This window comes from Ranitomeya imitator, chromosome 1 (genome assembly GCF_032444005.1).
Source record: "Ranitomeya imitator isolate aRanImi1 chromosome 1, aRanImi1.pri, whole genome shotgun sequence".
In the NCBI taxonomy this organism is placed as follows: Eukaryota; Metazoa; Chordata; class Amphibia; order Anura; family Dendrobatidae; genus Ranitomeya; species Ranitomeya imitator.
The window spans coordinates 806,356,388-806,369,516 of NC_091282.1; the positions used below are offsets into that span (position 1 = coordinate 806,356,388).

A 13,129-nucleotide genomic window follows, 5' to 3' on the forward strand; every position below is an offset into this window, starting at 1 on the left:
AAAAAAATGTGGTCACCAAAAATTAACTTCAGATCCAATTTTTTTTTTCATTTTCCCTAGGGTAACAGGAGAAATTGGACCCCAAAAGTAATTGTTCAATTTGTCCCGAGTACACTGATACCCCATATGTGAGTGGGAACCACTATTTGGGCGCATGGCAGAGCTCGGAAGGGAAGGAGCACAGTTTGACGTTTTCAAGTCAAAATTGTCTGGAATCGAGATCGGAAGCCATGTCGCATTTGCAGAGCCCCTGAGGTGCCTAAACAGTGGAAACCCCCCAATTAGTGACCCCATTTTGGAAACTAGACCCCCACAAGGAACTTATCTAGGATGTGTGGTGAGCACTTTGAACCCCCAAGTGTTTCACAGAACTTTATAACGTAGAGCAATGAAAATAAAAATATTTTTTTCCCAGAAATGATCTTTTCGCCCATTTTTTTTATTTTCCCAAGGGTAACAAAAGAAATTGGACCCCAAAAGTTGTTGAACAATTTCTCTAGAGTACGCCGATGCCCCATATGAAGGTGAATACTACTTTTGAGGCACAGTGCAAAGCTCAGAAGGGAAGGAGCGCCATATTACAGTGCAGATTTTATTGTTATGGTTTGAGAGTGCCACGTCACATTGGCAGAGCCCCTGAGGTGCCAGAGCAGCAGAAACCCCCTATATGTGAACTCATTTTACAAAATACACTCCCTAATGAATTCATCTAGTGGTTCAGTGATCATATTGACACCACATGTGCCTCACAGAATTTTATACCACTGATCAGTGAAGAAAAAATAAAATTACATTTTTACCACCAAAATGTTGTTTTAACCCGAAGTTTTTAATTTTTCTAAGGGCTAATAGAATTTTTTTTTTTTTTTTTTAACAAGCTGAGATCCATTTTTCCTGAGTGCGGCAATAACCAAATGTAACCAGGAAATATTTTTCAGGCACAGTGCAAAGCTCAGAAAGCAAGGTGCGCCAGATTTCACTGTTATGGTTTGCAGGTGCTGTGACCCACTGGGAGACCATGAGGTGCCAGAACAGTAGAACCCCCCATAAATGACCCCATTTTACAAACTATACCTCTCAGCGAATTCATCTAGGGGTGCAGTGATCATATTGACACCACGGGTGCGTCACAGAATTCTATACCATTGGGCAGTGAAGACAAAATAACTACATTTTTACCACCAAAATGTTGTTTTAGCCAAAGATTTTACATTTTCACACAAGAAGTGGGTACAAATGGCACCAAAATGTGTCCCACAATTTCTACTGAACGTGGCAATGCCCCATATGTGGCTGTACAGTACTGCTTAGCCATACGGAGAGACTCGGGAGGAACGGAGTGCTATCGGCCTATTCGGGTATGTTTCCATGGGGCGTATGCCTTCAGTATTTGCTGCGGATATGACGCTGCATACAGCAGCAGTGTCCAATCCGCAGAGTCCAGATGTTACAGCATAGTGGAGGGGATTTTATAAAACACGCAGGCAGCTGACCAGCATAATCGGACATGCAGTGCGTCTTTCTAGACCACAGCATAAGAAAAAGAAAAAAGACTGACAGCACTCACTTATTGGGGCGCTCAGTCCGAATTCAGAGAACCTTACTGGATATTCCACACAGTCCAAAGATAAGTAAAGAACCAGCGCTCCATCCGGGTGTAGTAATCCAAAGAAGAAATTTATTAAGCCATGTCACAGCTGTGACATGGCTTAATAAATTTCTTCTTTGGATTACTACACCCGGATGGAGCGCTGGTTCTTTACTTATCTTTGGAATGTCTAGACCACAGCATGTCTATTAGTGTGACCCCTGCCTACCCCTGCTGCTGCTAATAACAGCGACAGCAGGAGCGGCTGATGGGGGTATTCATCAGCCGGCGCTATAAATAAATTAAAAAAAAATGGCATGGGTTACCCTGTATCTACTATATAATTGTCTAAGGGTCACTTCCGTCTGTCCTCCTGTCACGGTTATTCATTCGCTGATTGGTCTCGCCAGCTGCCTGTCATGGCTGCCGCGACCAATCAGCGATGGGCACAGTCCGGAAGAAAATGGCCGCTCCTTACTCCCCGCAGTCACTGCCTGTTGCCCGCATAGTCCCCTCCGGTCACCGCTAACACAGGGTTAATGCCAGCGGTAACGGACCACGTTATGCCACGGGTAACACACTCCGTTACCGCCGCTATTAACCCTGTGTGTCTCCAACTTTTTACTATTGACGCTGCCTATGCGGCATCAATAGTAAAAAATGTAATGTTAAAAATAATTTTAAAAAAAAAAAAAAAACTGCTATACTCACCCTCTGTAGTCCGCTGAGCCACTCCCGCCGGCCGCTATCTTCCGCTGCACTTTCCGGTGGCAAAGATGGTATGGCAGAAGGACCTGCCATGACGTCACGGTCATGTGACTGCAAAGTCATCACAGGCCCTGCGCCCATACCAACGCTGGGACCGGAAGCTGCCGTGGACTACAAGGGGCCTTCGGAAAGGTGAGTATATGTTTATTTTTTACTTTTTCACCTGTGACAAACCGGGCTGGGCAATATACTACGTGGGCTGGGCAATATACTACGTGGGCATGTATATTCTAGAATACCCGATGCGTTAAGGTACCGTTACATCAAGCGATTTAACAATGATCACGACCAGCGATACGACCTGGCCGTGATCATTGGTAAGTCGTTGTGTGGTCACTGGAGAGGATCCAGCGCCGGCCGGCCGTAAAGCAGAGCACAGCGGTGACGTCATGACGTCACCGCTGTGCTCTGCTTTACGGCCGGCGCTGACACAGTCAGTGCGGGAAGCTGACGGCGCGGGATGTGACAGACACCGGAATGTGAGTATGTAGTGTTTTTTTTGGTTTTTTTACATTTACAATGGTAACCAGGGTAAACATCGGGTTACTAAGCGCGGCCCTGCGCTTAGTAACCCGATGTTTACCCTGGTTACAAGTGAACACATCGCTGGATCGGCGTCACACATGCTGATCCAGCGATGTCAGCGGGTGATCCAGCGACGAAATAAAGTTCTGGCCTTCTAGCTCCGACCAGCGATGTCACAGCAGGATCCTGATCGCTGCTGCGTGTCAAACACAACGAGATCGCTATCCAGGACACTGCAACGTCACGGATCGCTATCGTTATCGTTCAAAAGTTGTTTAGTGTGAAGGTACCTTTAGAATCGGGCCACCATCTAGTTTTCTATAACCAGCCAGGCAAAATTCACAGCTGGTGGCTGCAACCCTCAGCAGTCAGCTTCTGCAAGGTTGCTTATCAAGAATAGAGGGGTCCCCATGCTGGGTTTTTTTTATTTAAATAAATTTAAAAAAATTAAAAAAATATGTGCCTTTTCTGGGAGGCTGCAGGCTTGTCAATATCCATGGCCCCTTTCCAGCTTGAGAATACTAATCCCCAGCTGTCTGCTTTAGCAAGGCTGGTTGTCAAAAATGGGAAAGGACTAATGCAGTTTTTTTAAATTATTCAAATTTATTTTTTTTTTTTAAACAGTGTGGGGACCCCTCTATTCTTGATAACCAGCCTTGTTGAAGCTGACAGCGGAGAGTTGCAGCCTCTGGCGGTTAGTTTTGTCTGGCTGGTTATTTTCCCCTACTCGCTCTGATCACCGGCAGAGCAGGGGAGAATGACTAAAGTGGTCTTCAGCACCCAGCGCCGGGGAACAGTGCTAACTGTACTGCTGCTTCTCAGGCGCCAGTACGTGTGGTATTCATGCAGCACACGGGCAGGTCACAGCCAGCACACGGTTGCCACAAGCATTACGAACACTGATATCTCCAGTACTGTGTTTTCCAGTACAGGAAGTATCAGGACGTGTGAAACTAGCCATAGGTAAACTATTCTGGACCAATTCACCTCCCCCACTGTTACATTTTCCAAAAATGGTTTTATGGTTTCACGTGTCTTCTTCCACTCTGGATCACTGCTTTCAGGCCGTAAAACAACTGTTTGGTTGTTGGACTACATTTGAAGAATGTGGCAGGAAATCATCCAAGTACGCTGATCAACTCCGTAGGCCCCATTCAGTGGATACTAATTTTTACTTCAGTTAGGCATGTATGCTTTGATATAGGATTTATTTCACTGGATAGAAATGTGTACACTAATCAAAATTGTCAATACTAGTCTACAGGTATGTGCAGAAAAAAAAAACGGGTAGCAATCAGATACCATCCAAAAGCTGTACATTTTTACAGACTGTTAGATAGTAGGTAATCTTTATTTTCCCCTCATCCAACAACAAGCATCCGCGCACCAAACTTGGATGACAACCTGAACAAAATCACAAATTGTCAAAACTGAATGTTTGAATAAGCCCCAAGATATACCAGAAAGTATGTTATTTGTTTGGTTTCTTTTTTAACCGCTTAAGGACCAGGGGTATTTCCGTTTGTTTTTTGCTTCGCTTACTTCCAGAGCCATAGCTTTTTTTTATTTTTCTATCAATATGGCCATGTGAGGGCTTGTTTTTTGCAGAACGAGTTGTACTTTTGAATGACATCATTGGTTTTACCATACAGTGTACTGGAAAAACAGGAAAAAAAAAATCAAAGTGCAGTAAAATTGCAATTCTACAATTTTTTATTTTTCTTACTATGTTCAATAAATGCTAAAACTGGCCTTACATTATGATTCTCCAGGTCATTACGAGTTCGTAGATACCAAGCATGTATAGGTTATTTTTTTTATTTACCGTATATACTCGAGTATAAGCCGAGATTTTCAGCCCAAATTTTTGGGCTGAAAGTGCCCCTCTCGGCTTATACTCGAGTCAAGGTGGGTGGCAGGGTCGGCGGGTGAGGGCGCTGAGGTATACTTACCTAGTCCCAGCGATCCTCGCGCTGTCCCTGCCGTCCCACGGTCTTCTGTGCTGCAGTTCTTCCCCTCTTCAGCGGTCACGTGGGACCGCTCATTACAGAAATGAATAGGCGGCTCCACCTCCCATAGGGGTGGAGCCGCCTATTCATTTCTCTAATCAGCGCTGCCGGTGACCGCTGATTAGAGAAAGAAGCTGCGGCACCGAAGACCAGCTGTGACAGGCAGGGGGAGCCAGACGTCGGGACCAGGTAAGTATGTAATAGTCACCTGTCCGCGTTCCAGCCGCCGGGCGCCGCTCCATCTTCCCGGCGTCTGCGCTCTGACTGTTCAGGTCAGAGGGCGCGATGACGCATATAGTGTGCGCGGCGCCCTCTGCCTGATCAGTCAGCGCAGAGACGCCGGGAAGATGGAGGCGCCGGAACGAGACGCCGGGAGCTGCAATCAAGAGAGGCGAGTATGGCTTCTTCTTTTTTTTTTTTTTACACTGCAGCAGCAGCGGCAATGGCACAGCTTTATATAGGGAACTATGAACGGTGCAGAGCACTATATGGGGCACAGCTATAGGGAACAATGAACGGTGCAGAGCACTATGGGGCACAGCTATAGAGAACAATGAACGGTGCAGAGCACTATATGGGGCACAGCTATAGGGAACAATGAACGGTGCAGAGCACTATGGGGCACAGCTATAGGGAACAATGAACGGTGCAGAGCACTATATGGGGCACAGCTATAGGGAACAATGAACGGTGCAGAGCACTATATGGGGCACAGCTATAGGGAAATAATGAACGGTGCAGAGCACTATATGGGGCACAGCTATAGGGAACAATGAACGGTGCAGAGCACTATATGGGGCACAGCTATAGGGAACAATGAACGGTGCAGAGCACTATATGGGGCACAGCTATAGGGAACAATGAACGGTGCAGAGCACTATGGGGCACAGCTATAGGGAACAATGAACGGTGCAGAGCACTATATGGGGCACAGCTATAGGGAAAAAATGAACGGTGCAGAGCACTGTATGGGGCACAGCTATAGGGACAATCATGAATGGTGCAGAGCACTATGTGGGGCACAGCTATGGGGCAATAATGAACATGCAGAGCACTATATGGCACAGCTATGGGGCAAGAATGATCTATTTTTATTTTTTGAAATTCACCGGTAAATGCTGCATTTCCACCCTAGGCTTATACTCGAGTCAATAAGTTTTCCCAGTTTTTTGTGGCAAAATTAGGGGGGTCGGCTTATACTCGGGTCGTCTTATACTCGAGTATATACGGTAAGTGGTAGGGAAAAAAACACAAAGTTTGTCAAGAAAAACAAAAAAAAAAGTTGCCGTTTGCCAAGAGCTGAAGCGTCTTCATTTTTCGTGAACTTGGGCTGGTTAAGGGCTTATTTTTTGGGTGCCGAGCTGACGTTTTTATTGAAATCAATTGGAGGTAGATTCGATGTTTTGAACTCCCGCTATTGCATTTTAATGCAATGTTGCAGATAGCAAAAAAATGTAATTCTGGTGTTTTGATTTATTTTCCGTTACGCTGTTTACCTATAGGATTAATTCTTTTTATACTTATATATTGAGAGATCAGGCAATTCTGAACACGACGATACCAAAATGTGTATTTTTTATTTTATTTTTTTATTGTTTTAATTTTAATTGGGTGAATGGGGGGGTGATTTAAACTTAACATTTTTTCAAACCTTTTTTTCCCCACTTTTTACTTGATTCAACAGTCTCCATGTTAGGGTATGTGCACACGATGCGGATTTTGCTGCGGATCCGCAGCTGCGGATCCGCAGCAGTTTCCCATGAGTTTACAGTACAATGTAAACCTATGGGAAACGAAATCCGCAGTGCACATACTGAAAAAACGGCGCGGAAACGCAGCGTTTTATTTTCCGCAGCATGTCAATTCTTTGTGCGGAATCTGCAGCGTTTTTACACCTGCTCCAATAGAAAACTGCAGATGTAAAACCGCAGCGGAATCTGCAATAGAAGCCGCGATAAATCCGCAAGAAAAACCGCAGCGGTTTTGCCCTGCGGATTTATGAAATCCGCTGCGGAAAAATCCGCAGAGGAGCTTTCTACGTGTGCACATACCCTTAGACTTGAAGTTGTGCTCATCTGATTGCCTGTGTGGAGGAGACAAAGTAATTTCTCTCTCTCTTCCATTGCCTGTCGCGGTGTATATTGGACTGCACTGGGATGACAGAAGACTGCAATGCAATGTTTCAAAAGCAACCATCTAATATATAAAGGTGTGTGTGTGTGTGTGTGACAGCCACAAAATTTTGCAGTGTCACACGTCTGGACCCCGAGAGCGTCATAGGCTATGTTGTGAGGTGAAATTTTAACCCCACGCTTTCCAATTCACCAAACAATTTTGCCCCTATCTACATAATGGGGAAAAGTGAAAGGAAAAGTGTTGGAGGCAAATTGACAGCTGCCAGATGTGAACAAGGGGGACTTAAAGAATGAGAGTGATGGAGCCAAAGAGTATATACCGTACAGTTGCTAAGGTGGGGCCTCGACATGGGATACTCACCACACACGGGGATATGAACACACACACAAAATGCACCACACACTACCACATGCTTGAACACATCACCCTCAGCACACATTTCACCACACATACACCAACCTCGCCACATAAAAGTCGAAACAGAAAAGTCGCCGCTCAAAACTCGCCACGCGCAAAACTCGCCACATGCAAAAACTAGGCTCACGCAAAACTCGCCACAAGTGCAAAACTCACCTCATGGAAAACTCGCCACACGCAAAACTTGCACACTCGGAAAAATTGCCACATGCACAAAAGTTGCAACACATGCAAAAGTTGCCTCACACAAAACTTGCACATACACTTGCTACACTAACCTGTCACATGCAACTCGACACACAAAACTCATCTCACAAAAGTCGCTACATGCATGTCGCCACACGCAACTCAACACACACAACTTGACAAACGAAACTCGCCCTAAAACACACACAAGTCTGGTATTATCCTTCAAAAATAAAAATCTGATTAATAAGCAGACAAACTACAAGAGCAACAACTGTACCATATAGGAAATACGGCAGCTGTCAGTCACATGACCTGTCTATTATGTGTATGTGTGAGCTAATATATACTGCCAGGGGGAGGGCTTCCTGTTGGCTGGGGATTTATCAGGCTGCCAATTTAGCTTACAAATACTGAGGTAAAAATACTGACCAAATAACGTGTGAGCGAGGTCTAATACAGGAGGAGATGACACACAGGTATATACTATATACACAGGAGAGATGGCACACAGGTATATACTATATACAGGAGGAGATGACAGATATATACTATATACAGGAGGAGATGACACAGATATATACTATATACAGGAGGAGATGACATACAGGTATATACTATATACAGGGGAGATGACATACAGGTATATACTATATACAGGAGCAGATGACCTACAGGTATATACTATATACATGAGGAGATGACCTACAGGTATATACTATATACAGGAGCAGATGACCTACAGGTATATACTATATACAGGAGATGACATACAGGTATATGCTATATAGAAGATGACATACAGGTACAGTATATACTATATACAGGAGGAGATGAGACAGATATATACTATATACAGGGGAGAGGACACACGTATATACTATATACAGGAGGAGATGACATACAGGTATATACTATATATAGAAGGAGAAGACATACAGGTATATATTATATATAGGAGGAGATGACATACAGATATATACTATATACAGGGGAGATGACACAGCAGGTATATACTATATACAGATGACATACAGGTGTATAATATATATATATATATATGGGAGATGACAAACATGTATATACTGAGGTGAAAATGAGAGGTGTGAGGTGAAAATGAAAAGGTGTGATTGCAAAATGAGAGGAGTGAGGGAAAATAGTGGAGTGATCGGAAAATGACAGATGTGAGGTCGAAATGACAAGTGTTAGGCGGGAATGAGAGGAGTGAGGGAGAAAACGAGATGTGAGGGGGAAAATGAAAGATGTGATTGGGAAAATGAGAGGCGTGATGGGAAAATAAGAGAAGTGAGGTGCTATAACTAACCACAGATATTTACTATGCCCAGGCAACGCCGGGCTCTTCAGCTAAGAGCTGAATGCGTGTGAACAGTCTTGCTGACAATCGCACCATGAATCAAATCGTCATGAGAAAATAACTCCACATCTGCACTGCCCCATAGTATAACATTGGTCAGAGCAATATGCAATAAAACACTGCATAGCGCTCGGCCGTGTTATACGCTCGTGTGACCAAGGCCTGAAACAGAGCCTATGGATTTTACAATATCACACTACTACGCCTGTTGAATATGAGAAGACACGGTACAAGCAGAATGTGTTGGAAAGTGTAAATAAAGCTCTGGGTGAGTTTGGACAATTTTGTAAAATAACAGCAAGTACTAGCAAGCAACCTACCCATGATTCATACATGCAGGAAAAGACAAAGAAACACTACATTCTAAATAGAAAAATATTTAGAATTGAGAGTCCTCAGTGGTTGATACCTTTTAAGTTAAGGGTATGTGCACACGTTGCGGATTCTATGCGGATCCGCAGCGGTTTTTGCGGTGCAGAAACGCTGCAGATCTGCAAATGATTTACAGTACAATGTAAATCAAATGAGAAAAAAAAATGCTGTGCACACTTTGTGGAAAATCCGCTGTGGAAACGTTGCGGTTTAAAAGAAGTAGCATGTCACTTCTTTTTTTGTGAATCTGCAGCGTTTTTGTATCCTTTCCATTATAGAAAACCGCAGGGGTAAAAAAACGCAGCAAATCTCCAAGAAAACCGCAGCAAAAATGCACAAAAAATGCGACAAATCCGCAGCTGTGTTTTCTGCCAGGAGAGGCAGAATCCGCACCAGAAATTCCTAAGGCTAATCCGCAACGTGTGCACATAGCCTCAAGTGGCTAATTGAAAAGATGGTAACAAATTGCAAGCTTTCGAGACTACTCAGGTCTCTTCATCAGGCAAAGACTAATACAAAATCTGAAGAATCACATATTTATACACAACACGCATGTACATCCTGTACATTCTAAATATTAACTTACTTACTTAAACAATACATAAAGCTGTAACAAACTTGCCATTTCTATGTTAAAAGTTACAATATTATTTTTCTAATAGAAATACTTAAGTAAATAAAAGCTGGAGAAACATGTCCAATGATAACCAAGTCAAAACTGTCAGTCAGGCAGTCCAGTAACATGTCTCCAACATGCTGAAGATTACAGGTCTATAGTGAATCCATCCCCCAAGTACCGTAATTCTGCTTTAGAGCCATCATGCAGACATATATACAGATGACAGAATGTCTGGACCTGTAGCCCACTCAAATCACTTACCATATATACTCGAGTATAAGCCGAGAATTTCAGCCCATTTTTTTAGGTTGAAATTGCCCCTCTCGGCTTATACTCGAGTCATACCCGGGGGTCGGCAGGGGAGGGAGAGGGAGTGTAATCATACTCACCTGCTCCTGGCCCGGTCCCTGCACGTCTCTGGTTCTCCGGGCGCCGGCAGCTTCTTACTGTAGTGAACGGTCACATGGTACTGCTCATTACAGTAATGAATATGGACCCGACTCCACTCCCATAGGGGTGGAGCCGCATATTCATTACTGTAATGACTGGTACCATGTGACCGTTCACTACAGTAAGAAGCTGCCGGCAAACAGACATGCAGGGACCGCGCCAGGAGCAGGTGAGTATAACGCAGTGCGAGATATTCACCTGCTCCGCGTTCCACCGTCGGCGCCGCTGCGTCTTCCCCGTCCTCTGCACTGACGCTCAGGTGTCAGAGGGTGCGGTGATGCAATTAGTGTGCGCCACCCTCTGCCTGAACAGTCAGTGCAGAGGACGGGGAAGACACAGCAGCGTCAATCGGTGGAACGCGGAGCAGGTGAATATAGCAAGTGCTGGGGGCCTGAGAGGTGAGTAGGTTTTTTTTTTTTAATCGCAGTAACAGCATATGGGGCAAATGTCTGTATGGAGCATCTTATGGGCCATGTGCAGCATTATATGGGGCAAATATCTCTATGGAGCATCTTAAGGGGCCATAATCAGCATTTATGCAGCATTATATGGGGCATATTTTAATATGGAGCATCTTATGGGGCCATCATGAACTGTATGGACCATTATATTGGGCTCCTGATTCAATATGGATATTCAAAAACACTTAACCTACTGATGTCTCAATTAATTTTACTTTTATTGGTATCTATTTTTATTTTTGACATTTCTTTAATCTTTATTTTTTTATTTTTTTTTTATATAGCGCTAACATATTCCGCAGCGCTTTACACACATTATCATTACTGTCCCCATTGGGGCTCACAATCTAAATTCCCTATCAGTATGTCTTTGGAATGTGGGAGGAAACCGGAGTACCCGGAGGAAACCCACGCAAACACGGAGAGAACATACAAACTCTTTGCAGATGTTGTCCTTGGTGGGGCTTGAACCCAGGACTCCAGCGCTGCAAGGCTGCTGTGCTAACCACTGCGCCTCCGTGCTGCACATTTACCGGTAGCTGCTGCATTTTCCACCCTAGGCTTATACTCGAGTCATTAAGTTTTACCATTTTTTTGTGGCAAAATTAGGGGGGAGTCGGCTTATACTTAAGTATATACGGTATCTCCTTAACATTTGTTAAATAATAGTGATGAGCGAATATACTCGTTGCTCGAGATTTCCTGAGCACGCTCGGGTGTCCTCCCTCCGAGTATTTTTTAGTGCTCGGAGATTTCGTTTTCATCGCCGCAGCTGAATGATTTACATCTGTTAGCCAGCTTGATTACATGTGGGGATTCCCTAGCAACCAGGCAACCCCCACATGTACTTATGCTGGCTATCAGATGTAAGTCATTCAGCTGCGGCGATGAAAACGAAATCTCAGAGCACTAAAAAATACTCGGAGGGAGGACACCCGAGCGTGCTCAGGAAATCTTGAGTAATGAGTATATTCGCTCATCACTATTAAATAACAAAAAGCAGCACAGTGCTAGTGTATCAAAATATACACACGTAAAACCCAAGAGAATGCCCCCCGAATACAATGTTACACCGTAACCCCAAGAGAATGCCCCCCGAATACAATGTTACACGTAAAACCCAAGAGAATGCCCCCCGAATACAATGTTACACCGTAACCCCAGGAGAATGCCCCCCGAATACAATGTTACACCGTAACCCCAGGAGAATGCCCCCCGAATACAATGTTACACCGTAACCCCAGGAGAATGCCCCCCGAATACAATGTTACACCCTAATGGAAATATTTGTAGATGGGAGCAGAGCTGACATGTCAGAGACCACCCGCGGAGCAGACACCTGGAGAAGAGCCGGGAGCGGCCACTTATGGTCCAGAGCCCAAAGTTCACAGCAGCAAATGGGAGCCATCCATTACCAGAGAGGATTAGCATCTGCCAGCTGTGGCAGGTAGTGCTGAGCAGCAGCTGGCAGGCCTGGGCACACTACAGTGGGCACGCATCACATGAAGAGCACAGACCAGAGGGGCATGGGGGGCACGGAGGGCAGGATGAAGGGCCACTGTCCGCCAGGCCTGCTGCACACCATCACCCCGCAGACACCGCCTCCCCGTGCCCGGCCCCCTGTGCACAGGCCCCTCCATGCAGGTGCAGCCCCCGGAGGTGAGGAGCCACCCGCTGGTTGTGCCACTTCTTCCACAGACACCGCTCCCTGCCCGCCTTACCCGCGCAGCCCGAGTGATGCTCAGGTCCTTCATCACCTCCTCGAACGCTGCGGTCTCTTCTGCTTGTTTCTGGTTGTGCAGTGCAATTTTCTCACTGAATTTCCGTGGATTGTTTGAGGTCGCCATCTTCCCTCCTCCTCCTCTGGGTGCGCAGTCCCGCTCTGGTCGTGACGTAGCAGGGGAGGGGGGTGACGAGCACGCGCTGACGGCGGGCGCGCTCCCGACTGCACAGCTGAGGCCGCTGCTCCTCTCCTGCTTAGTAACTGGAGGACGAGGCCGCCTGGGCCGTGCCTCACTGGCGCCCTGAGATGGGGTAGTGAGGAGGCAGGGACTGCAGGCAGTAGGGAGGCAGGGACTGCAGGCAGTAGGGAAGCAGGGACTGCAGGCAGTAGGGAGGCAGGGACTGCAGGCAGGCAGTAGGGTGGCAGGGACTGCAGGCAGTTGGGAGGCAGGGACTGCAGGCAGTAGGGAGGCAGGGACTGCAGGCAGTAGGGAGGCAGGG

The 13,129-nt window shown here is 45.7% G+C and overlaps 1 protein-coding gene across 2 annotated transcripts in view; it reads right to left on the minus strand.

The window, feature by feature from the left end:
• The window catches only part of CRTC1 (CREB regulated transcription coactivator 1), a 248,706-nt gene extending 235,922 nt beyond the window's left edge, over positions 1-12,784 (minus strand). For both annotated transcript variants that reach the window (XM_069738947.1, XM_069738954.1), the window contains exon 1: positions 12,628-12,784. In XM_069738947.1, the coding sequence (XP_069595048.1) occupies positions 12,628-12,753 (126 nt within the window). In that variant the 5' untranslated portion in view covers positions 12,754-12,784. The remainder of the gene's footprint in view (positions 1-12,627) is intronic.
• Positions 12,785-13,129: the final 345 nt, after the last annotated feature.